The sequence below is a fragment of the Patella vulgata genome, chromosome 3 (assembly GCF_932274485.2).
Source record: "Patella vulgata chromosome 3, xgPatVulg1.2, whole genome shotgun sequence".
Lineage (NCBI taxonomy): Eukaryota > Metazoa > Mollusca > Gastropoda > Patellidae > Patella > Patella vulgata.
In genome coordinates this window covers 25,155,601-25,182,947 of record NC_065881.2, presented here as the reverse complement: position 1 = coordinate 25,182,947, position 27,347 = coordinate 25,155,601, and the positions used below count along the sequence as shown (strand labels likewise).

Sequence of the window (27,347 nt, the reverse complement as noted above, 5' to 3'; positions counted from 1 at the left end):
AAATCCGAAACAAGTGATTCTTGGTTTTTATGAAAGGTCTATTTAAGTACAACTACAGCAAAAAAGACTTACGCCCCAAGCAGCTAAGTCGTCCAGGCAGTCAACAAGGGTTGTTGCATATTTTTTTCTTTTGTCAGTAAGGAGAACATTTACAACACATGACCCGTTATGTAATTATCAGAAATCTTTAGATTTTGTTTCAATTGTTTGTCTCATGACCTTAAACAATTTCTATTAACTTTAGACTCTAGAGTGTCCACAGGATTTTTCAAAGTAATCAAGGGCCGTAGCTCTGGCAGTAATTATTGGAAATCGTTGAAAATGACTATGATTCTTCATCTGGTGACCTTAAATAATGTGTATAGATTTGAGTCAACTGGATATTAACTTTAGCCTCTATAGATTCTACAAGATTATTCAAAGAGGTCAAGGAACAAAACGCTGGCAGTAATTATTGGAAATAGTTGAAAATCAATAGGCTTCTTCGTCTCATGACCTTAAACACTGTGTATAAATTTAAAGTCTCTCGAATCACAGGAATCGTATATATATGCATACACCATACCGAACTAGACAATATTTTATAATAAAAAAAAAGAACAGGAATGCAATGCCTGTTGAATGAATCCTCGATTTTACCTGCTCTCGCTTCGGCTCGGTTGGTTTTTTTTCATCAATTCGTAATGTCAGGCAATCAAACCTCTGTCGATTCACTCAGATATGTTTTTTCTTCAATCTAGAAAAGTCACCGATTATCTTCTACTTTACTCGTCATACACCCGGGCCCCTCTAGGCTCCGGGCCTCTGGATAAGTGTTCCAGCTGCACCCCCCCCCCCCCCTGCCCCGCTGGCGACGAGGCCTGTGTTTTGAGAAGAACTTACAACTCATTTCATTCATGTTTAATGTATCTGAATCCTTTACTTTCTCTAGCTATTCTACTGACTTCATGACTGGCTGCCCTCAAAATACAGCAGCAATGAATAAAACAGTTTCATTTAGTTTATATTTTATTTCTGTGTATAGACTGGAAGTAACATAATAACAACATAATGTACAAATATAAATAATATAATAATATACAATTACTATAGATTTGGGTTTATTCGACTGGTCTCTTAAAGATACATTATGGGAGATTAGATAAAGAGCTGGCAGTTCTCACTATAATAGTTAAAAACTGGATAATGTAAAGGGAATTTGTTGAAAATTTCAGTCAAATTGATCCACTCTGAACCGAGAATTTAGCGACTGAATTTTGGGCCTAGCTTTGGTCATTATTACTAAAGTCGGTACCATAAAAAAAAACATAGGTCTCGATTATCCATTTTTTGATTTAATCATCAATGAGCGTTGAGCTGCAGATCGGATTCTAATTCAGTAAATATCACAGGCTAGCGATTATCGTCTGGATAAGTTAGTTAATGTCTAATTAATAATTAAGATAACATTTCAGGCCTAAAGAAAGACCTGCAATTGGCAGATTTAGCTCTTGCATAATGTATGTTTAAGAAGATTCATTATTTTTTGGTAGATATTCATGGTTTAGGGGTGGAAGGGTAACAGAGTTAAGAGGTTGGTTACTGTCACATGTACGGCGGATAGTTACATTTTTATAGTATGCTACTTCGGGTTCAGATATCTCAAATTTTCAGTGGTCACCTCATACAAATTTTGAAGCAAAGACATGGCCAGAAGTTGCTCTGTCTGTAGGAAAAAGCTTTCAGCCCAAATAAAATTTGGGTGAAAGATGGAGCCGGGTAAAACGACTGAATTAACCTTGACCCCAATACGGAAGTAAATTGTGGTCTGCATCCTATTAACAAGGCGGGATTACATTAGCACTGAGAGTTACACTGAGATCCTTCTTGCCATGGGGTGTAAGACTCCAACACATGTGCTGTAGATTATAAGATCTGTCATTGAGTCAAGTATCACAGTTATGATCCTATATGTGACAAGGGGAATGATAGCTTGCCTAACCTTCTTTATATTCTCTCCAGTTTCCTCTACAGCTAAAGACCCCTGCACCAAAGCAAATTATTGAAATAAAGATCTGCCATGTTATGTACAAATGTACAATTGTAGTAGTTTGTGTTGAGTGGATGTTAAACCTCATTTCTCTTTTAGCATGAATAAGAAGGGCAATTTCTTGACAAGAAGACTCAAAGAGAATGTGCCAAACAGAAAGTGTAAATTATATACTGGGAGAGACTCGAGAAAAACGCAGCACTAACATTACACACCATCTCATTTTTAGCAGTTTCTAACATGAAATCAAATCAATAGAGTTGTTATGTGTGTGATAAAGGGGTATCATAGATATCAATTGAATGTTGAATATTCCTGGTGTATAAAAAATCTCTATAAATGACACCACTATAGTACAATAAAAACTCTGTGAAATAAACTATAAATAAATTTGCTTAAATCTATCAGACAAGAAATTAACCCATCATGAAATTAATGCAATATCTGATGGTTGTCAACACACATTAATATGACCCATCAAATCCTACTCTTACCTAAAATTATGACAGTGTGGCTTCTTGTAATATTAACAAAGAATGTATTAAAACACACTAATTTTTTTTAGCAACCATATTGTTTGACTTATGATCTAATAATTATTGTGTTGTTTTTAGGGGTGTTATGGTTATTCTGATAAACAGTATTTTGGTTGTTTACAGGACAGAAATAGATACTGAAACAAATATAACTGGTGATAGGTGGCATTAAATGCATTCATTTTATGTTCACATTCAATTTCTTGCTTTACAATAAATTACACAATACAATCCTCCACATACAGCTTGGTTCAGATTACAACAGATATAGTCACTGTAAATTAGTTTGTAACAACCAGTGTTAAAGTCAAGTCATAGTAATTATCAAATATTTACTGACAAAATCAAATGTCTTCTGGTACTGTTTTATCAGGTAAATAAAATCTCTACTTCTTTCAAGAGTTGTTGCCCTTTATCACCTGCTTTGTGACAGTAATATTCAGCAGCTTTCCGATGTCCAAGGTTTGTGAGAAAACGAGCATATTCTAAATATACTGCTTCAAATAAAGATGCTGTAAATAAAATAATATAGGTCAGTATAGAAAAGGGTAATTCACCAATACCAAATGATTTGCAAATCAATTTTCGTTATAATGGAGTTACTTCCCCTGAATAAGTCCTACCCTTTCCAAATAGTAACATCTCCAAGACAGTAATATATAGCCTGGGTGCTCCAGATCATTTTTGTCCGAATATTACAAATTATCACTATATCGAAACACCTGATGTGAAACTCACCATTATCTTTTGTATTTTCCATCAAATTAAATTCTTTACAAGCTTCAATAAAACACACAGCCCGATCAAAACATCTCATTCCATATAACATCTCTACAACTTTATAAAACTGACCTAAGGACAGTAAAACTAACAGTGCTTTACTCTGTAATATGAGAAAATAAAACAAGTTAAAATTTTAAATTAGATATAATAGGTACAAGCAAAATACAATACAGACTCAACGATAGAACTGGGTTCTTACAAATCAGTTACATGCGGTGTAGTAATTGTATATCGACATTAAGCAATTAATTCCTCAGTATGTATAATTATGTACATACTAGTCAGTTCATTATCATTGCTTTGAGCAAGTTCTTGTTATGGATTCATTTACCTTATGTCTTTTTATTACTGTAGGCCTATAAATACTTAGGGTTTTACTGATATATAACCATTTGCTTCATAAAGCTGAGAGTAACATCATTGAAATGTTGAATGTTTATGAACCAGTTGATTGTTATTCCATATATATATACAGTACATATTGTAGTGTGTTACTAAATGTCATTCAAAGAAGAGATCTCATCATCTGTTTTTAGTATTAATACATGTTGTTTATAGTAATTCACATAAATAATTACTCTTTCTCATGCAGCCTTTTATAAATGATGTTAGCGGTATCGGAGAACCAGAATACTTTTCTACAGTCAAATTTGTAAAACTCCTACCTTTAGATTGATCTGTGTACCACACAAATGATCAGCATATCTCTTCATTAACTCACTTCTCTCATTGTGGTCTAATGTAGCCTGGAATACACGAGGGGAGTGTGTTAAGAATCTTTTAACACCAACCCTGTCCCCCAGGGATATTTTTTTTTCATCAATGCAGTGATAGTAAAGATCTGGTAGAATATCAGGTTGATTATCAGAAAATATTTCATGTACATAATCAGAAGATTTAAATGCCTGCCTACGTTCCATTGTACAACTTCAACTCAAAAGTAGAACAGAATTGGTTCATATGAGACATGGTAATAGGCGATCTAGAAAAAGTAAGCATACTCTACCTCATGCTACTTATAGATAATTTGGGTATTAAGTCTAGAAGACAAAGAGAGAGACAAATAGGGTTTAACGTCCACTCGACACAAACTAGGTCATTACGGGACTAACATATGGTTTAATTTTATTTACATAATTCGCTTGCGTGTAGGGGTCTTTAGCAGTGGGAGGAAACCCGAGGACCCGGAGAAAACCCATGAGGTTGGACAGGCGACCCTATTCCTTGTCACGTACAACCGGGGATTCGAAACCACACCAGTCGACTCAATGACAGACTTTATGATACAGCGCGGGCGCGCTAACCATTCAGCCATCCAACCCCCCCCCCCCCCCTAGAAGACAAAGATATTTGTCTGTAACCCTCATACACACAAGAAGGATGATGATGTTGTGGAGATCCGGTCTGTACAAACTTGAATTTGCAACACATCATATTGTAACAGTTTGTATTTTTACCTTGGCTAACCAGACAGATTTATCCCAATCCCCGTATGTTTGTAGGTAGCGACAGGCATCCAGACTCTTATCTATCAAACACAGCAACTGTACTCCCTCTAGAAAACATAATAGTTGAGCAAATATACAAATAAATCACTGCTATATTGGACAAAAATAATCAGACACTTGTGAACACCATTGAAATAACCAAATGAATAATAAAGTTTATTAGTGTCTTTAGTGGGTATGAATTTCTGTTTCAAAAAGTTTGAATTCCATTTTAAATAAGATTTAAACATATAATACCCTAAGACTTTGTGACATCAAATCAAATTCTTTCAATATAATTAGGTTGTATAGGTTTTTGAGAAATATAAAAATTTGTTTTTCTTTAATTTGGTGTTTAAGTCGTTCCAGTGAAATTTAAGACTGTTATTCCCATAAATACATGTTGGGTAATGAGACATTTTTCTGTTCAAAAATTAAACATAAAGATATGTTTTAAAACCATTGGTTAAATTATGTTGTGGACTATATATACACTGATATAGGTTGATACTATATAAAGCTGTATAATAATTACCAGAGAGTTTTCCATTGGCTATCAGATTTGTGGCGACTAATTTTATTGTACTTTGAGATGCTCCAGATGACCGTATACTAGCTACCAGACAAGCCCTACAATTGAATAAATACATGTTCACATATAATCTAGAAGTATAAGCTTGGATGTCTCCCAACTTCTTCTTTCTATTTCTACACAATTGGACTGAATGATTTTCTTATGTTAAATTACGATTAATCAAAATGAGATTAATATTTATATCAAAACATATGAAGGACAATCATGAACAAAATGTATCACTCGGTGCAAGCTATAAAGAAATTAACTATGCGTGACTGCATTCATTTCCACATATTTATTCAAACATGAATCCTCATTACTGCATTAGGTAACATCTAAAATATGCTTCAAATATGAAACTATGGTATTCATAATTTTGTGTCAGAAATAAAGAAGATGACTTCTAACCTTAAAGAATCAACATAATATGTTGTGTTATCTGCCTCTGTCTCCAGAAGCAACTGTACAGCGCGATCTGTCTGTCCCAATAATATATAATTCTCCACACATTTATGCGTATGATCATTGGTTGCCCGTTTGTTGTCATGGAGAGCCACTCGATCTAGTTGATATTTCTATTAAAAAAAGAATAATATTACAGGAGTCTAAATTCACTTTCTTACCTAATCAGCAACATGAATTTTTAAGTAAATATTGAACGCAACTGAACCATATCAGAGTTTCAACTTTCCCAGGGTTCCTGTGGCTTCGTCAAAATTTTTTTCAAGGATATTCAAGGATAAATATACGTCAAATTCAAGGATTTTCAAGGACATTTTTTAGCCTAAAGTTACAATTTTTCATCTTAAAAATAACCAAACCATTACCAACTATCGTTATAATCTCATATTTAAAAGGAATTGAAGACATTTGAAACAAAATTAAGGATCTCAACTGAAATTCAAGGATATTTTCCTATTTCCGCGAAATTCAAGGATATTCAAGACCTTGAAAATGAAATTTTAAATTTAAGGATATTCAAGGATTTTCAAGGACCGCGGGAACCCTGTTTCCCAATATTTTAGTTTGAAAGCGATTACAAATCACTCAAATGACATCAGAGATATTCTAATTGAGATATATAATGATCTATTTACCTTAAAACTATCAGAATCTATTAAAATATCATAACATCTTTCTAGTGGTTGATCTCTATATAATTCATTCAGTAAATACGATCTTTCTTGTTGGTCTGGATTGTCCAAGACTACAAGGTCTGTAGCCTCTTTATAACTGGGTGTAGATGGAATAAATAAATCACCCATATCTGACTGAGATGTCACTCGACTTGGTGCCTGTATATGGATAATAATTTAAATTAGAAATGATCCCTTTTACCAAGTAATATGCTTCTGATATGGTTACTTTTCATTTCTATATATTGTCTACATATTTACGGTGGCTAAGTGGCCAAGATGCTGGCTCGCTAGCCTGGAGGTCGGGTGTTCGATCCCGTTATTGGCCGAGAAAGTTCATCAAGATTTTCCGGCGTGGTTCTCCCTTGTCAGTGATGCAGGACGGAAGGGCTGACAAGGAAAGCTGTCTAGTCGTTCGAATGGGACGAAAAACCGAGGTCCCGTGTACACATTGGCGTGCACGTAAAAGATCCCTTGACAGTTGGAATTCGATATAAGAGTAGGCCGTAGTGCTGCTGTCCGGGCAAAATTTCCCTCATAGCACACTGTATGGCATATGCCCGTCTTCATTAGCCCAGTTCAGAGCAAAACAGTAGGACGTTAAACCCCATTTCATTTCATATCATTTCATTTCCTTATCTTAGGAATATTGTGGCTTTAAAAGCTACAATATAATATCATGCTCTAATATTTACTCACTTTAGCTGAATTTGTAATTTAACTGTTTTATTATCATCAAAGTCCCTAACAATTTGATTCTTGACAAACTTATAGAGGTATGGAAAGCCAACCCTTTAACTTCAACCAGACAATATTAGTCTAAAAATAAATAACAAACCTTGCTCATTGGTTGGTATTTTTCTGATCTTAAATAGTGAAGAGCTACTGTCCAGAAATGGAGATCAGATTCATCGCCAAATATTCTGGCTATTAGCAGACATCGCTCAGCTGTTCCAAATTGTGTACGAGGCAAATAACTTGTCATAGAACTAAACAAAATCAAATAATTAATATGAATACTAATAAAACAAATCAGAGAAAACAATCATTGTGAAAACAATCAACCGACACCAACAGGACAGAAAATTGCCAATAAAATTGTTGGCCATGTGGATTTCCCAAATATATAAGAAGTGTTGCCCTACTTCTTGTATTAGTCACTATATATAGCTAAACAGAGTGATTGAGTAATTCACATAAAGCTAACAGATTTTTAATTTAATTTTTTTTTTTAAAACACTGGTTTGATGACTCTGATGGTTTTCGTAGTCTTGTGTTTATCTTCTACCCAGGAGACTTTGGCTCCTGGTAGCTACAAGTAGGACTGTGGTGGAACAGGCTTATTCTTTATAGAACACCTGATACCACTTTTTATTTGAGGAATTGACATAGCTAAAAAACCTTATAATCAAAGTAAAAGGATTTATTGGCTTTGTAAACTTCTGTCCTCAACCAAAAAGAGGTATGAGGTGTTATCTTACCTGTCTATTAGATTAAGTTGTTTATTTATTGTATTTTCTGTCTCGATGTCATCTTCTCGCATGCTGGGTGCCATAAGATTGTATGTCTCCTCCCATGGCTGGTGTTGTAAAATACATTTTAATAATTGAGAAGATTTGGATGAAACTAGGTGAGGACAGAACAATGGCTCTGTAAAAAATAAATAATATATTGTATATTAAAGATCCAAAATGAGTTAAATATTGATACAAACAAACCCCATTAATAATCACACACATAATCCCAACAAAAAAACAATACAGATTTGAAAAGGTGTAAAAACTTAGGGAAAGAGAGAAATGTTGTATGTCCATGATCTAAACTTCAGGGACTTTAGAAATTACACCTGATCACTGGTTCAGTAAATGACTTGAAATTAATTCATGTGTGAATTATACTGAAGATTTTTACCCTATTTATAATTTTCACAATCACTTAAACATGTTAAATAATAAACAAGCAAAAAACCTGGAAGATCCCAGTTATCCGTTGGTGAACTTGAGTTCCTTAATGTTATATCTGTAACATGTAATGCTCCATTAGTGGTAACCAGCATAGGACGATCTGATCCCGCCCACTCTGCATCTGATATCTTCGCAATCTCTTTTGGACTTTTTATAAAATACTGAATTTCCACCTGAAGTTGTACAATACCAGTATGTTAAATATGTTAAATCTAAATAGATTCAATTTTGGTAAAATAATATGTTGATGTTATATTTCGATTAGTGACGGTACAAGCTCAATAAGATTAAACTTTTGTTTTAAAAGATTTAAAGGAAGTTGGTTGTGTTTTCTGATTTTCTTTTCTTTATGGCCTTGAACTACCAACAATTGAATGCACTATCAGTTGATGTTGAGGAGGTTTACACAAAAAATCTGAGTGCATTGCAAAGCCCTTCATGAGGACATACAGAAAAACAATTGAAGAATAAACCATATGTCAAAATGAATACAGAACTGTGAGCTGCTTGAACTTGCCACAGGACATCTCATTCACAGATAATCTATAATGAAACTTGTAGCAGGTGTTCCAGAAAGAAGTTCTGGTTAAAGATCCTTAGCAGTCCGAATTTTGTAGAAAGGTAAATCTGTACTGACAAAATTTCCGCCATTGGATTGCACATGTAACTACAGAAATACAAATTAATGTATGTTAATCTCATAAAGATCTAAGTAATGTTCTGATGACATGTTAAATTCGATTCTATTCAACTTACTTTCCCCTCTTTATTAAAATCCCAGATGACAGCACCATCATTGTGTAGCGTAAAAAACTTGAAATTTTCCCTTCCCGGTGCAAACTTTATTTTCTTTATCCAACCTCGATTTGTTGGCACTGTCCTAAAATACACATGAAAATAAAGCTGTAAAAGGGCTTTTAAGGTTTCATCATGGCAGATTAAAAGATATATATAGATACTTTCAGATCACACACAATAGAAAGCAAGCATCAGAAATTGACATTGGTTGATGATGATCAGCTTTACACTACGCAATTTCAAATGAACAAGCAAAAATTGGATTCTAGATTCTGACGAAATTCAAGGACAATCTTTTTTTTAATGAAAATTATTTTATTATCTTTAGATTACAAGTTATGAATCAACAGCAACTTTGTTGTTATCAATTCGGTAAAAATAGTTGCTTATCATAATAAAGCATGTGTTATGTTACTATAATACAAATAAACTGTTGATATTGACAACGTATAGTAATGAAGGACATAGACCTACTTGAAGGTTGCATGAAAGCCATTCACCAATAATGTATATTTTTGAATGATGTCAGAATTTGTTTGATGGAATATAACAATGATGATGATGAAAGGACAGATAGTTGAATACTTAAAAGAGGCCAATTATGATATGTGTATTGTTTTATTCAATGGGGTAAACTGCAGTAAACAGATATCAGATTTTTACCACAATAAATACGATCAGTTCGAGGAAAAAATGAAAAATTCTGAATACCTGACAAAGAATTCTGAATACCTGACACATGAGCCGATGTTACAAAATGCCAGATATAGACAATGATGTATTCACATTTTGCAAGGACGGAAAAAAATCAATACACTGTCCATTTTCAGTCATAATTACTGTCCTAATTTTGCAAAAAAAGAAGAAACCACATTATTCCGTAACATTAAGCAAAAATATGTGTTACACGCATTTTTCTTCATGTGCCATATTCTGTAAGACACAGCGTGCAAATTCAACACGCATTTCGCGTGTTTGCATGTTTGCACGGTCTTAAGTAAAAAACAAACCTGGATATTTTCCCCTTTAAATCCCAACAACAGAGAATTCCATCCACATCTCCAAACATCAGGTAATCATTCTTCCATGCCAGGCATGTGATCGTACCCAGACCATTCTACAAAATATAAGATTTAGATTACCATCAACTTCAAATAAAATTAAATTATGTGCAAATTTTGAATTAAATCCACCGAATATAATAGTCCTATGTATGGAATTTGTAGTGATATCAAAAGAAAGAAATCAAAGCATACATTGCGAAAGTTCTTAGATGTTCAATAATAAAGTACAGTAAGTAAAGGGTATGATTGAACAATATCCCACCAGTCGGATAAAAAAAATGTCAAAATTCAAGCTTAATTATTTCAAAAGGTATGCACTATAAAAAATTTTAACATTTTACCTCTGGTGGTATTTTTGTGACATCACTGATACTACTACCCTCTACAATAAAATGAAAGACTGTTCCATCTTTATCAGTCATCACAAAATGTTCACGAACTGTTCCTTTACTGCTTGTCTTCTTTTCTCTAGTAAAATAAACAAACAAACATAATACAACAATGGAACATTCATTCTACATAATTCTGTGAAATACAATTACTGTTTATTCCTGTGTATGTTTCCACTAGAATTTTCTCAGTCTGTATTAAGCAAATGATCTATGTTATCAACTCTCTTATGATAAGAACCTAATTACTATCGTTTAGTTGATCATTTCTTAATGATGCCCAGATCCTCATCAAGCCACTTACAATTACCTCCCCCGTGTACATTGAGTAATGAAAATAAAATCTTCATTGTTTCCATTGTACTTTTGTATCAAAATATTTGACGTACTTGATTGACGTGTTAGAATCAGATTTGGTGAGTTGACCTGATGAAGACATGGCGTCAATCGGGGATTTCATTGGTTTTTCATCTTCACAAGCATCTAGTAATTTTTTCTTAATTGTCTTGGTACTATGAGAAGGCGACCAAATCTATTTATTGATAAAATAAAGAATTCAAACAATACACTATACAATTACTGCAATATACTACACAAACACTGCAATACACTACTACAGCCACACCCTATACAATCACTGCAATACACTACAGAAATACCCTACAGACACGGCAATACATTACATCCAGACCCTACACAATCACAGCAATACACTACATCCACACCCTACACAACCATTTTTTAAACATACATTATGCAAGCGCTAAATCTGCCTATTGCAGGTCTTTCTTTAGGTCTGAAATGTTATCTAAATTATTAATTAGACATTAATTAACTTATCCAGACCATAATAAATTAACGTTGTCATCGCTAGCCTGCGATATTTACTGGATTAGGATCCGATCTGCTGCTCTATGCTCATTCATGATTATATCAAGAAATGGATAATTGAGACTATGTATTTTATCATACCGACTTTAGTAATGATGATCAAGACTAGGCTCAAAAATCAATCGCTAAGTTCTCGGTTCAGAGTGGATCAATTTGACTGAAATTTTCAGAAAATTCCATTTACATTATCTAGTTTTTAACTATTATAGTGAGAATTGCCAGCTCTTTATCGAACCTCCCATAATTTATCTTTAATTGAGACTATGTATTTTATCATACCGACTTTAGTAATGATGATCAAGACTAGGCTCAAAAATCAATCGCTAAGTTCTCAGTTCAGAGTGGATCAATTTGACTGAAATTTTCAGAAAATTCCATTTACATTATCTAGTTTTTAACTATTATAGTGAGAATTGCCAGCTCTTTATCGAACCTCCCATAATTTATCTTTAATATTAAGAAATTTGCATTTTTATGGAATGGACCAGATAAACTTAAATGAAATATAATCAGTCAAATGAAGAATATGGTGGGGGGGGATTAAATATGATAATTTTGGATAAAGAAAATTTAAGAAAATTTATACTAATGCAATACAGACTTGGAAAACAACATATAATTTTATTCTTGACATGTATGGGGGCGATTTACTACCAGTGTGCAACTATGACTCTAAACTTAAAATCTTATCTCCCTTTTATCAAGAATTATTTCAGAATTGGTACGCTATATATACTATATGGTCTGGATAAGTTAATTAATGTCTAATTAATAATTTAGATAACATTTCAGGCCTAAAGAAAGACAGGCAGATTTAGCTCTTGTATAATTTATGTTTAAATCTTTTAATCACATACTCTGGCAGTGTTAAAGCTGAAGCTGGATAAATTATTTTTGATATACAGAAAGTTTTATTTGAAATTTGAATCTTGCCGATTAATGTAAGTTTTCTTTTTCTCCAAGTATTTAATATTTCATGTATCTCAATCAATTTATTTTCATAGTTTAATTTCTCAGCCGTTTTTGTATCTTTGGAGAATACTATACCTAAGATTTTTATATATTCGAATGTATTTCAGATGACAGATTAGGTATTCCGCTATTTAGATCAATGGCTTCAGTTTTTATAACATTAATTTCTAATCCTGAGACTTTACTAAATTTGTAAGTATTTCATATAAATGTCTAGCTGATTTATAATCTTTTCCAAAAACATGTCACTTCATCAGCAAAAGCAATTAGTGTTAATGTTTCCTGACCAATGTCAACCCCTCTAATATTAAAATCATTTCTTATAAAATTACACAGGGTTTCAATTACAAGACTGAATAAGTTGGTGCTAATCAATGTTATATGTCGCCAGTTATATAACAGAGATTTATCTTTTCCTGGTTTAGGTATCAGTCTAATTATTGATTGTGTTTTTAATGAGTAAAATCTTATCAGAATTAGAAGTATTTAAATCAAGTATCTACACCCTAAATAAATGGAAATATGTAGAATGCAACAGATTATTGTAGAACTAGAACTGACATGTAAATGTTTTGTACATAAAATTAATAATTATTAGAAATCATGTTGATGCTACATAAATGAATATATTGAAAATTTCATTCAAATTACTATATTCTGAGCGAAGTTATGGCTATTTAAAGATGTAGCGTGGATTGTTTTTTATTAGCAATGGAACTTGACAATCAAGGCTAAGACTCGATTATCCACTTAATCATTAAATTTTTAAAAATCGCCGGTGTTTTAATCCATTTAAATTTCAGCCATCTGATAGTCTAGTGAGTTGATTATAAGCTTATCATTGCAGTATTTGACAAATATAGTAATAATAATTCTACCAGGTTTTCCATACATGCCAGGCCATTCTTCCCAAAGTCTCTTTTGTATTTGAACAGTTGAATTACATTTAATAACAAGTCTTTACATAAAACTTGTAAATGGTTTTTTTTATTTTTGAGATATATATACACATGATTGATCTGGCTTGTTCTGAAAAACAAATATATGAAGTGAAATATTCCCAACTGATTGTGGAAAATGTATGGTTTTGTCATTAATATCCATGAAAATATATAAATTATAACTTACTGTGGCAGTAGGCCGAGGAAAGTTTTTAGGTAATTCTCTGATAACTGTCAGTGACTTTAAATCCCATAATTCCAATGGTTTATCTTTAAAAGCTATCACAAAATATTGTCTGAAAAAATAACAAACAGAATATTTACAAACTAAATTAGAAAAGGTCAGTACAGTTTTACTGTTTAATGATTATATTACAAAGGTGTGACTGACAGCCAATCTAGCTGTGAATATCTTTAGGTGTCTTCAATAAACCCTGGAATAACTGGTGCTTACTGTCACACTATTGCTAGTACACAAATTAAACCTACTTTGTGCTGTACAGATGAGAAAACACAACAAATTTGACCATAAATCAAAACTATCCGAATTGTTTAAATCTGACATTTTGTAGTAAATATATATCACAAGTACATCTTGGCATCCGGCTTGCTTACAAATGGTGATAATCAGTCAGTGGTTGCTAAATAATGTATTCTTAGTAACAAATCATCAAATCACACTTCAATATAAGTTTACCAAATACTTTTACAGATACAGTAATATTTTTTGATAGTTATCATGATAACTTTTCGAATAGATAAATAGAGTATTTCATTTTCGATCCCACATAATATTCGATAATGTTACAAAAATGTGCATCATAACACATTCCCAACATAACAGACAAAAAAAAACTAATTAACCAGCATGACCCTGTGAATCTGATAGGCCATCGAATTTGGGCCTCTGGCGAATTGGGCCTGGACCCTGGGCAAATTCACGCTTAGCCGCCAAGCTCCACTCCCCACATATGTGCTATCAAATTAACCAGCATGACCCTGTGAATGTGTTTTGCCATCGAATTTGGACCCCGGGCAAAGCTGGGTATCCTGCTAGTACACACATAAAGTTTATTGGGTGGGAGGATATAGCCAATCTAGCTACTACACTAAGAGCTTCATCTCTTTGTATTAAAGAACATAGACTAGAGACACATTTACTTAAATGCGAGACACATTTACTAATTATTAGACACATTTACTAATTATTAGACATATTTACTAATTATTATAAATTAGACACTTATTTCAAATTAGAGACACTTATTTCAAATTAGAGACACTTATTTCAAATTAGAGACACTTACTTTAAATGAGAGACACACTTACTTTAAATTTGAGACTTGTAAACTGATTATTGGTGATTCGTCTTCGGTATGATTTCTAACTGATGTAGATTTACCTGTTCATGAGACAAATTAGATATAAATAATTAAGTAAAGTAATACCATTTGTCATTTTATTAGGGATGTTAAAAACATATATTATCACAACTTACCTGATAAGATATCTAAAAGATAGATCTCATTTTTAACAAGTCCGCTCTGTCCAGGGTTAGCATGTGCATGTGTCAAAAACGTCTTTAATCCAGTCCACTCAATTCCTCTACAAAAAAAAAATACATTGTAATAAGACATGGGCACACAAACTCCTGGGTTAAAAAGACAAAATTAGCTATTTATTTAGAAAATTGGGAAAGGATATACTGTAGATTCTAAGCCTACATTTTGCAAGAGATGGATAGAGAACAAGCTAAAAAAAAAGCAATTTTTTGTACAATTAGGGGACATAATCCAGGTAGTTATGGTCCGAAATGCGCAAATATGGTATTACATGCTTTTACACTATTCGTGTACAAGGAGCGACCATTTTGCCAAGCAGTTTCGTTCGATTTTCACAAAATTCGAAGTCAACCGTCATTAGGGTGTAATGGTGACACATTTAAATATTTTTTTAAATCGGTAAAAAATTGTGACCTCTAAAAGGTTCACAAGCTAAAAACGTGATTTTTCGTACAATCAGGGGCCATAATTCATAAGTTATGCGCAAGTATCGAAAGGAACCATACATTTAAAGTTTCATCAAAATCGGATTAAAATGTGACTTCTAGTGTGTCCCCAACTTTGGTATTACATACTTTTACACTATTTGTGGTCAAGGAGCGGCCATTTTGTTCGGCAGTTTGAGCCAGATTTTTACGAAATTCGATCTCAAGCTTCATTGATGTGTAACGGTCATATCTTTAAACGTTTTTTAAAATTGAATACAAATTGTGATTTCTAGCGTGTCCACAATCAGGGGCCATAATCCAGGAAGTTAAGTTCTGATATGTGTGAGTATCGACAGGGACCAAGATCTTTGTGATATAAACATAAATTTAAAGTTTTATCAAAATCAGATCAATTTCATCAAAATTGATATACCATATATTTACAGTATTTGCATACGAGGGGAAGCCATTTTGTTCGGCAGTTTTGGTCCGATTTTCACGAAAATCGAACTCAACCATCATTACGTTGTAACAGTGATATATTCAAACACTTTTTAAATCGGATAAAAATTGTGACCTCTAGAGGGACCACAAGCTAAAAACAACATTTATCAGCAAATCAAGGGCCATATTTCAGGTAGTTTCGATCTGATATGCGCAATTATCAAAAGGATCCAAGATCTTTGGGTTATAACCATGCATTTCAAGTTTTATCAAAATCAGATGAAAATTGTGACCTCTAACTTGTCAACAAGCTAAAAACATGATTTTCCGAACAATCAGGGGCCATAATCCATGAAATTATGGTCCGATACATGCTAATATTGAAAAGAACCGAGATCTCTGGGAGATAGACCTATATTCAAGTTTCGTCAAAATCAGATAAAAATTGTGACCTGTAGAGTGTCCACAAACACATTGTGGACGGACGGATGGACAGGGTCGACGGCATAATACGTCCACATGTGAAATATATTGTATGTATATACCTGACAGTAGAAGAATGAAGACTATATTCTCTATCAACCTGACCGCTAGAGACATTTACAATCTGTAACATTCCATTAAACGAACCTGAAATAAAAAATAAGAGAAAGTTAAGAAGTCAGTTATATTTTGGGAGAGTCCTACATTTAAATATAGTGGTAGTGAACAGATCAGGGAAATAAATTATCAACTAGAATTTAGCCAGTCAGTCATTTCTTTGCATTTTTTTATATATCAGATTTGCTATTTGCAAGACATATTCAAAAAATAATATAACAAATATACCCATTATCCCAAATAATAAATCTATTATTAAGTGTTTTTACATACAAAAACTATATTTGAACTATATCAATTGTTTTTTAATTTTAAACTTTTTAAAATACCAAATGTTATGTGGCATTTAAAGAAGTGATGGGATTTCGCCCGTATATTCCGGACATGTCCGAAGCTACTTTCCAAATAGGCCAAATCGGACATCATTCCATGGTGAATAATTTTCAAAATTCCAAAATTAATAGTGTACTGAGTATATAACTACCACTTAACCCGATTATCGTTGATGATAGGCTGGATTTGTATTTATCGTGTTACACTGCCTATACCCCTACCTTGATTACCTATTTAATCTACCTTGATTGACTGACTTAATCCTTTGTCGGACAATTCATCAATCTAATCTTAAACTGAAGTTATTGCTTCCCCTTTGTCGGACCATTCATCAATCCAATAAGAGTGAATCTAATTTTAATACAACGTTTTTAATCTTCTTGATGTCTGTTGAAAACATGTGGAAATTAGTCATATACTTCACATATCCTAATAGTGTATATCACCCGAAATCAATATACACTGTATCAAATAACTTCTCTGCGATATCACTTCAGTGGAAGCAAGCGTTAAATAAAGCTATTTCACACACACACACACACATATCCAATACTAGAAAATGCAAGCTCTGCTTCCGATTGCACACGGTTTAGTACAATAACTGAAATGGAAGTAGAAATCTTGCGAGAAGCGTAAAATTATGAAATGGAAATGTGACAAATTCCACATGTCTAATGTCGAAGAAAAGATGGCATATTTGATGGCATATTCTCGGATTTATGATCGTATTTTGAATACGGTTTATGTTTTTAAATAAATAGACACACTAAGAAATGTTGACAAACATTTCGATTTGAATAGTGTAGACGATAGCGCATGCTGGAGTCGAATGCGATTATTTAGAGCGACAGTTACTGCCCAAACAAATTTCGGGATGTCTTTTTTTTTAACCTTTCGTATATAAACAGAGTATAAGATGAATGCCAGACTTTTGTTGAAAAGTGTACTGTAATTTTGGAGGAATTTGAAACAAGTACGGGTCGGCAGTAGTCGGCATGCTTTCATTCTATCGCATTACGACGACTTGTAATTTTGTAGGAATATTACTGACATAAATTTGAATACCGCATGGGGATTAAATATGGAAAAAAATGAGGTGCACCTATTTTTTATTACGTACAAATATTTTGTGGTCTGAAACCGCCTGCTTAAATAATAAGAGTTATGCCCCTTTATTTTCAGTAAAAATGTCTGACAAGAAAAATGTTGAAATCCCAAAATTTTAAAGCTACATTCCTTCAGTGTTGATTATGTCATCTATTGGAAGTGCAACATAAAATCTTATTTTTAACTAAAATTATATTTCTTACAGACTAAAACAATACAATTATAAACAAATAAAATCAGTAAATTGCATGTTATATGCTACACATCGACGTACAAGTTGCTTATTGCCTGTGCTAATAATTACTGTATATTTAGATTTGAAATACCCCCTCCCCCTCCTAGTTCACAAAATATATACCGTAATATGTTTTTAGCAAAAAATATATTTTTCTCTGTAGCTTAAAAATATTTTCCAATCAATGGTTATGTATTTAGGATATCAACTGACCAGGATTTATATATATTTTACTACAACTGAGTCAGCTTTCCTACAAGACATTCAATTTTCCTACAACTCAGTCTAATTTACTGCAAGTCAGTCAAGAATGGTAAATATGAACCATGGTTGTATGTATTCCCTCAATTCCTACTTATACTAACTCTGACAGAATAAAAATATCATACTACAGAAACAGATTAAAACATAGGTCAAAAAAGTATCTGCAATTCTTGGCAGACTGAGCTCCAACCAAATTTTAACCCAGTCAAAGAGTGGTACTCACCGAGTGCAACAAGGGGTCGATAATTTGAGTAGTTTTTATTGGTTAACGGTGGGCACATCCTCAAACATGTGACATGAGAAGTTACTCCATTTAATAATCCAGTCATTAAAAATTTCAACTGTATACTGTGACCTCTAGTTGACCTTCAGATGGAAAATAACGAAATGAAAATCATTTATTCAATACCTTTCTAAAATATTTCAGTTATCTGTAATGGTCATTAATAAAAAGATATACCAGTGTTTCGCAGATAGTAAGTTGAATTTTATAGCTTCTAAGAACAAGCAGGTCACTGTAACCCGGGTATCATTTCATCTTGTGTATCTAGCACTAATTTCTTTCACATTCGTTTAATATCAAATCTTTGTTTAAAAATTTGTCCTGCAACACTGACAAGGGGAAACTACAACGGAAAATCCTGTTGAATAACCCGCTACCTCCAGGCTAGTGAGCCAGTGTCTTACTCACTTAGCCAACATGGCTCCTGTGCTACGACAGAAATTTGCCCGGACAATAATTGAATTCCAACAGTCAAGGGATCTTTTAAGGGCTGTTCGTTGTGTTAAATATCATTATAATGTCAGCTGTGTGAAAGCTGGGTATCAATTTAATATCACTCATGACCAGATGGTCGACCCATTAGGCTCGTTATGTAACGTCTGTTGACTTGTAAAGTACAGAAAGCTTATCTGGCATTATGCAATAGACCAGCTTTGTAGTCATCTTGACATCCTTTGATGGTGCAGTCCAGACACCTACATCTGCCCGTAGATGATTGGCTAACGCGCTCTACCCAATCAGAACATAGTCCATCCTCGACTGAAGACTATCCAATCAGGTCACAGTGTGTGGACGTGGGGGTTGACTTTTGGGGTTGGACATCTGATGAGTCCAAGCGGTTAAATTAAGTAGGGATCTAAACGATAGTTATCAGTTAGTTGGGACCAGGTCCAGAGTTAAGGCCAGAGCCCCTAGCTAGGACCAGGGCTCCCACAACCCAAGCTAACTAAAGAGTCATTAACTAAGGAGTCTTGTACATTATATGTTTGGAAGAATAAAAGTTTAAAAGAGTTGTTTTGAAGAGCCAACAGTGTAACAGTTGCCAGCTGTTCCGTCCTGCAGCCTCACAAGGGTAACCACAATGGAGAATCCTGAGAAACTTTCTTGGCCAACACCGGAATCGAACCTTGGACCGCAAGGTTGGCGTGCCAAAGTCTTACTCACTGAGCCACTGTGACTCTCCATGATTTGCAAAACAAGGGGCCATGGGCGTGTGCTTTAATAACTACTCTTCAATTTTTAATAATAGATTAAAAAAGAATGTAAGCAGTCAAATGTTATATAAATTATTAGATATTAATTAAGGAGCCACGGTGGCTAATTGTGTGTAAGATCATGGCTCACTAGCCTGGAGGTTGCGTGTTCGATCCCTGAATTGGCTGAGAAAGTTCATCAGGATCTTTTTCGGCGTGGTTTAATGTCAGTGGTGCAGAACGGAGGGCCTGACAAGCACAGTTGTCTAGTTGTTCGGATGGGACGAAAAACCGAGGACCTGTGCATACATTGGCACGCACTTAAAAGATCCCTTGGCAGTTGGAATTTGACATAAGAGTAGGCCATAGTGCCACTGTACAGGCAAAATTTCCCTCATAGCAGACTGTATGGCGTATGCCCATCCTCATTAGCCCAGTAGGAGCAGAACATTTGTAATACACTAAAGTTATTAAACATGCATTATGCAAGAGCAAAATCTGCTTATTACAAGTCTTTCTTTAGGCCTGAAATGTTATCTAAATTATCAATTAGACATTAATTAACTGATCCAGACAATAGTAAACTCTCGATGTCAAGGCTAGCCTTCGAGGTTGGCTGGATTAGATTCCTATATGCCGCTAACGGCTATTGATAATTAAATCAACAAAAGTGGATAATCGAGACTATGCTGTTTATATTAATGATGACAGAGACCATGCAAACATTTCACCTGCTTCTTTCTCGGCTCATAGTGGATCAATTTGACTGAAATTTTCAGCAAATTACCTTTACACTATCTAGTTTTTAACTATTATAGCGAGAACTGCCATCTCTTTATCTTATCTCCCATAATGTATCTTTAAGTAATTGTAAGAAAATCATTAGAATTTGTTTGGTTTTTATAAAGTTCTGCCCCATGCTAACATTTAGTATACGAAAGATTTAATATCATGGATTTAGCTGTTCAAGTTATTAAAATTCATTGAAAATCAATATACTTGTTTATCTCAAGACCTTAAACTTTGTGTATCAATCTGAAGTCACTGTGGGCGTATAAAAATGTATTATCAAGGCTACGATATGTTATTTTATCGCCGATATCTAAGCTCAGAGTGAAGTCATTTGACTGAAATTTTCATTTAAAATATCATTTAATAAACATACCTAGGACTATTTGTATTGCCTCCTGGTAATTGTGATGGACCAATCATATCAGCTAAAGAACATTTAGGATATTCTACATTACTAAGAACAGGAAAATTGATATCTGAAGCAGCACCAATTGTATTAACAGGTAATTTAGATCCTGGAGTGTGAAGTGGAGAGGAAGGAAACAGATTTAAACTTGATGATGTTGGAATCTGTAAATAATAAAATTGTTTCATTTAAATCAGGTGTACATTGCAGAAAAAGGTCATTTGTCCAAAACCTTGTATTCAGTTTCATGTATCAATAATTTTATATATTTGACAACAACTCAACAATTCTACTGTGGACACGGTATACATAGATGCTATGATGAATGGATCCATTGATTCAACTTGTTTCTCTTGGATTATCAATTTCAATTTATAAATCAATTTTGAAGTGTTTATATACCTATACCTACACTGTATTTAATATGCTCAACTGTTAAATTCTTTAATATACCTAAGTTATTATTATTACCTTGACAGAGTTGCCTTTTAAATCCCAGAAAATAACACGACTATCACTCATCACTAAAGCAACAGAGGATTCTGACACAGGATTAACCATGATGCCATAAACTTTATTATGTCGAGTTATTCGAAGTGGATCTGACTGGCATCGTAGTTCATACGAAACATCTAAAGATACATTGGGTGGAGAATCATCTGAAACAAAGAAGTTCACTTTTCTTATTAGATTCATCCTGTATTGGGATGCAGATTATAAAAGTACTTGTTTGTCGATTAAAACATTTTCGATTCAATTTTATTATTTCTCAATTTTAACTATTAAACATTCAGTAAGTATCTATAAGGAATTTATTTTCAATCTGTTTCTAAACTTAATACTAAGGCGAGAGAGAAATGGCAAAACAGTTAGTGAACACGTAGCACTAGGTTTTGCAGAAAGTAATATTTTATTAAATAGAGTATGACATAAGAAAATATTATAAAAATACTAACCAAAAGCTCCGCTACCCTCCATGGCAGGTGTTAACATGACGTTAGTTTTACGTCTTACTCTCATTGATATTCCTCCATTTTCATGTAGGCATAAAATAGCATCTCTCTGCCAACATGGTACAACCTGTAACATATCAAAATATAAACGTCAATGTGTATAATAGCTACTGTACATGCCAAACAGGGCGACAGAGATATGAACTATTTTTATTAAACAGCTAGTGATAAAGGTAGAAAAACTAAATTAATCAAAAAAGTAAATCAAACTGTCATATGAACAACACAAAAAGACAAAACCCAACAGTGACAAGTGGTATTAGATTTTCCGGTTGCCATCCTTTGTAATTGACTCTGTTAAATATGTTTGAAATTTATCATCATAAATTTGTGAAATTCCACAGCCTTCTTTATTATGCCCCAATTGATTATCTTTAACAACTTCTAAAAAATATTGTCTTTTATCGCATACTCAAAATTTGAACAGATAAACAGAAACCAACTTTGTGATTTGTAATTGAAAAATGTTGAATATCAATCTATTTTTAAATGATCCCAGTAACAACCATGTTTTAAACAATCCATTGAGCATTTTGCCAAGTATCTTGTTCACAATCTTTTAAAGTTAAAATATGACCAGAAAGATACATATATATGCATGAAATCTGATATGCTGCGATGAACAATTCCATCAAGTTTTTAAAAACTTCATAAAGATCTGTATTTTGTTTACAAGATATAAAAAAATGTTGAACGTGAATTTTGATAGTGGTCTTCCTTATGACACTAGAATTTCAAATAAATCAAACCAAATGAAGTCAACAATGCATCAACAAAATTTGTAGATCTATAACAATGAGTATTAACCTGTTGAAAAGGAGAACTAGTTCGATCCATGGCTATAATTCCAACTGTTTGATTTATTTCCAAGTCAAGTATGAGTAACTCTCTAGCGTAGAGTAAGATGAGGTGATGGCGACAGGAACGATGGTAAGACAACTGTAAACATTCATTTAATGGAATTGATTCTTCATCAGCCTGCACAGATTTACTGAAAAATAAAACATATTCATTGATTCACTTCATGGTATAACTCAAAAGAATGAAATTAATTTCATCTAAATCATATTAAGTCTTAAATCACACAAAGCTTGGGTTTCATGAGCTCAACAGTAAGTGCAGGAGGACGGCACTACATGCCAAAAAAAATGCGACAAGACAAACCCGCAGACAATACAAACTACATAGACATTGCGAGACATAATCAACAAATATCAAGTCAATGTAATCTTATTAAAAAAACTAAAGTTTAAATACTGTAAACTTTGAAAAGTCAGCTTTTTAATTTACAAATATGTAATCTAAAGCAAAAAAATTAAAAGTCCCTGCATTTATGGGGGAATCCACATAAACAGAACTTCTAAAAGTTGTAATTCCTGTATGAGGCAGAAATACTAAATTTTCCCAAAATCCAAATACTTTTTGTTACAGATGTGATCAGTTATCACTGACTTACCTTGGTTTACTTTCACCAATTAATATCCTACTCATTCTTTTAGCAAGGTTTTTTGAGCTTGATGATGTTGATAGCTTTCTATCTAAACTATTTGTTCCACTGACAGGAGTCGAGCCTCCTAAAAGAAAAACATAGTCAATCAGGCATTTTAAACACAGCATTACAGTGATTTCATTTTCTTTTAGTTTTAAAGAGAGAAACGTGACTACTGTAGGGTACATATTTATTAAATTCACTTGCGCATAAGTGTCTTTGGTAGGGGAAGGAAATCAGAGGGCCTAAAGATTAACATAGTTTGTGAATAATCTATTGTGGTCTTTATCATTACAGTCATTTAATATTTTTAAAAGCTCAAATCTCTCAATTTGTTAGCTAAAAGATAAGACTGTATAATATGTTTTATTTTTGTTTTATTCATCAGTCAACTCTTTACATCAATTAGTACTGTATATTAAATATTTACCATGACTTGATGGACTAGATATATAATACTTCTTGCCATTACTTGATGGTGTTTTAGTGATTGTAAAATCATCAATAAACACAATACACTCCTGTCCTAAAACTAAAATAAATAAAATATATTCTCATTCAAAAAATGTTATTAAAATTCTGAAAGAGTTGTTGCACCCATAAATCAGTGCCAGAGAAAAGTAGAATGGTGACTTTCAATTGATCAATCTGAAAAATAAAACATCATGGACCTGATGATTAGTGCTGGGTATTGCCACTGCAGTCACAATACAATACGTATTGCGATTCAGGTGATACGATATGATTCGTATCACGATTCATAACCAGGTCAATGAATAGTTGATATTTTATTGGAGTCACAAATTGCAATTACTGTCCAGGGCTTGAAATGTTTGTTTGCCTACTTGTGGCCTACAGATCAAAAAAGGGAACAAAACAATTTAAGGGTGTTTGTGTACCTATTGATAATGTGTGACATGGATAATTAAGAGTGAGAGGTTAGTTACTGAAGCGACAAAAAAAGAAGCATGATACATTGATTTATCGTTGTGCGATTCATTATGCATATCGTGAGGTGAATCGTCATACACTGATTCAACGATATCGTGCCAATTTGGTTTAAGACATCATCCTTTCCTTTATTTTTTCTTCATATCAATACAAAATTAATGCTAATAAAAATTAACTTACAGACAACATTTCTAGGATTAAATGGATCAAACGAAAAGGACACAAGATTTTCTGTGTAAGATTTTTTCCAGAGTCGTGTCCCGGTGTCTGCGTTCCACAGAATGAGTGAATATGGGGGGTGTAATGCCACTAATAAATCTCGTGAAGCATCTTGATTGGTCAACCATTTTATATCTGAAATAAATACACATACATTCAAAGTTAAATGATATATTATAAAACTATTTTAATAGATAGGAAACGGATAAAATTAGGAAAAGTTAAATTTTTAGAATAAATGAAAATGAAATGAAATGGGGTTTAACGTCATACTGTTCTGCTCCGACTAGGCTAATGAAGACGGACATCCACCATAAAGTGTGCTATGAGGGAAATTTTGCCTGGCCAGCAGCACTATGGCCTTACGTGCACGCCTATGTGTACACGGGACCTCGGTTTTTCGTGCAATCCGAATTGCGCCAATGCAGAGATCGAACACGCTACCTCCAGGCTAGCGAGCCAGCATCTTACCCACCTAGCCACCGTGGCTCCCTTTTAGAAAATAAAATGAAACTAGAGTTCCATCAAATGACAAGCCTGGTAGACGTTTAATAAATATTATTGGTAAAGTGATGAGTATTATCAGATGGCACTATTTATAACATCTGACATACACATATACATATGATTTCAGATATCAAAATTACATGTATTGGTCTACCCTTTCACAATAGTTAAAACCAGTTACTTTTATTAATAACAAGTAAAACTGACTTTGAACTGGTTTATTGTTCTCTCCTTTCACAATAGTTAAAACCAGATATTTTAATCATTAAATAACAAGTAAAACTGACCTTGAACTGGTTTATTGTTCTCAGAGAATTCTAATTTAGCATGGCCTTGGCCTACGTCCCAAATAATGATAACTCCGTTGTTATCAGCTGTAGCTAGACGTAACGTGTATGGACTGTTTAAATCGTGATGATAATTTTCTTTTCCCCATTTCACCTACAAATAAATAATAAGACGTCTCAAACATTTTAAAAGAAATCATACTTTCACCGTTTCTGTATATATCACAAATGATTCAACATATAATTTATCGGGTCTAGAATATTTAAAGATACATTATGGGATATTTTAATAGAGAGTTGGCCATTCTTGCTATAACAGTTCAAAAATAGATGATGAAAGAAGAATATATTGAAACTTTCAGTCAAATTACTTTATTCTGAACAAAGTTATCACCATTGTAATATTTGACTAGAAATAGGAGTCAACTCTCTCTTCACCGTCTCCGAGAAAGGCCGATCGTTTGATTGACAGGCGTTAACTCCACCTACATAATCTTGATTATCAAGTGGTACTGTTAGCCTATTCGGTTTGAGACGGAGTTGAAGTTAAATTCGTATCACATTTATTTTTACTACAAATTAAAAATAAGACTTTTAATATATAGATAAGAAGCGAGAGTTTGAAAGGAATAGACCAAATCAATGAGGCATAATTATAGCCGACTTCTTCAATCTTGTTAGCCTGCGTGTACTCCCTAAGCAGACAAATTGAAATAGGAAACAGTGATCCAATGGGGCTACAATGCAACTGGGATGATGTTAGCTGTGATGTTTATCAATTTCCATAATTTTTCTGAAAACGCAAGTGACAAAAGAGCGTATAATACCGACATCCAAACTCTCATTTTAACCACAACTAAACATAATATCAAGGTCGTATATATCGAACTTTCAATCAAATTGACTGACATGCGGCCTCGCTCAACAGGGGCCTCGCTTCGTACACTCTTATAATTTAGCCTCGATCTAAAATTTCTGGGAGCATGACATCAACGTAACGGTTAATCTCCGCTTACGACGCCATTTAAAAATTTAATCAATCAATGAAATCCTGTTTAAATCCAAGCCATCCGTGGGTCTACAGATTTGATTTTGTGCTTGTTGTGTAAATAAAGATCTAATTTATAATTTCTAGGACATCTGAAGCCTAAATAAAGACTTGCAATAATCAGATTTAGCTCTTGCATAATGTATGTTTAAAGATACATTAGTTAAGAGTTTAATAAAGAGTTGGTCATTCTTGCTATTAATAATTCAAAAATAGATGATAAAAAAAGAAAATATTGAAAATTCCATTCAAATTACTTTATTCTCAGCTAAGTTATCATTGTTTGTAGTTTTGACAAGATGTGTGCACAGTGGTAACCAGGGCACTGGTATAATCTGGACTAAATTATTAAATGGCAAACCGTTTTAATCTAGTTAAAATCTTGAGTATCCGATGCCATCGAGAGTCGATTATGGTCTTGTTTTGTTAATAAATGTCTAATTAATAGTTTATGTAACATTTCAGGCCTAAAGAAAGACCTGCAATAGGCAGATTTAGCTCTTGCATAGTGTATGTTTAAGTATTGGTTATCTTTAATTTATTATGGTAACTTAAAGAAAATAACAAATACACGAAACTAAACAATGTGGCCCGGAGCTTACAGGCAGTTGTCCTTGCA

At 33.4% G+C, this 27,347-nt stretch overlaps 1 protein-coding gene across 1 annotated transcript in view; it reads right to left on the bottom strand.

The window, feature by feature from the left end:
* Nucleotides 1–1,001: 1,001 nt before the first annotated feature.
* Nucleotides 1,002–27,347, bottom strand: part of LOC126814763 (WD repeat-containing protein 11) — a 28,406-nt gene continuing 2,060 nt past the window's right edge. The window contains exons 4-30 of the mRNA XM_050540126.2: nucleotides 25,681–25,834; nucleotides 24,848–25,021; nucleotides 24,147–24,248; nucleotides 23,684–23,801; nucleotides 23,035–23,218; nucleotides 22,171–22,294; nucleotides 21,686–21,873; nucleotides 21,182–21,378; nucleotides 18,764–18,906; nucleotides 16,547–16,631; nucleotides 15,066–15,172; nucleotides 14,897–14,969; nucleotides 13,755–13,863; nucleotides 11,153–11,295; nucleotides 10,716–10,842; nucleotides 10,321–10,427; nucleotides 9,269–9,392; nucleotides 8,517–8,685; nucleotides 8,030–8,198; nucleotides 7,387–7,537; nucleotides 6,510–6,707; nucleotides 5,821–5,987; nucleotides 5,371–5,465; nucleotides 4,806–4,903; nucleotides 4,014–4,094; nucleotides 3,304–3,448; nucleotides 1,002–3,077 (exon numbers count right to left, since the gene is read on the bottom strand). Of these exons, the coding sequence (XP_050396083.2) occupies nucleotides 2,935–3,077; nucleotides 3,304–3,448; nucleotides 4,014–4,094; nucleotides 4,806–4,903; nucleotides 5,371–5,465; nucleotides 5,821–5,987; nucleotides 6,510–6,707; nucleotides 7,387–7,537; nucleotides 8,030–8,198; nucleotides 8,517–8,685; nucleotides 9,269–9,392; nucleotides 10,321–10,427; nucleotides 10,716–10,842; nucleotides 11,153–11,295; nucleotides 13,755–13,863; nucleotides 14,897–14,969; nucleotides 15,066–15,172; nucleotides 16,547–16,631; nucleotides 18,764–18,906; nucleotides 21,182–21,378; nucleotides 21,686–21,873; nucleotides 22,171–22,294; nucleotides 23,035–23,218; nucleotides 23,684–23,801; nucleotides 24,147–24,248; nucleotides 24,848–25,021; nucleotides 25,681–25,834 (3,675 nt within the window). The 3' untranslated portion in view covers nucleotides 1,002–2,934. The remainder of the gene's footprint in view (nucleotides 3,078–3,303; nucleotides 3,449–4,013; nucleotides 4,095–4,805; nucleotides 4,904–5,370; nucleotides 5,466–5,820; nucleotides 5,988–6,509; nucleotides 6,708–7,386; nucleotides 7,538–8,029; nucleotides 8,199–8,516; nucleotides 8,686–9,268; nucleotides 9,393–10,320; nucleotides 10,428–10,715; nucleotides 10,843–11,152; nucleotides 11,296–13,754; nucleotides 13,864–14,896; nucleotides 14,970–15,065; nucleotides 15,173–16,546; nucleotides 16,632–18,763; nucleotides 18,907–21,181; nucleotides 21,379–21,685; nucleotides 21,874–22,170; nucleotides 22,295–23,034; nucleotides 23,219–23,683; nucleotides 23,802–24,146; nucleotides 24,249–24,847; nucleotides 25,022–25,680; nucleotides 25,835–27,347) is intronic.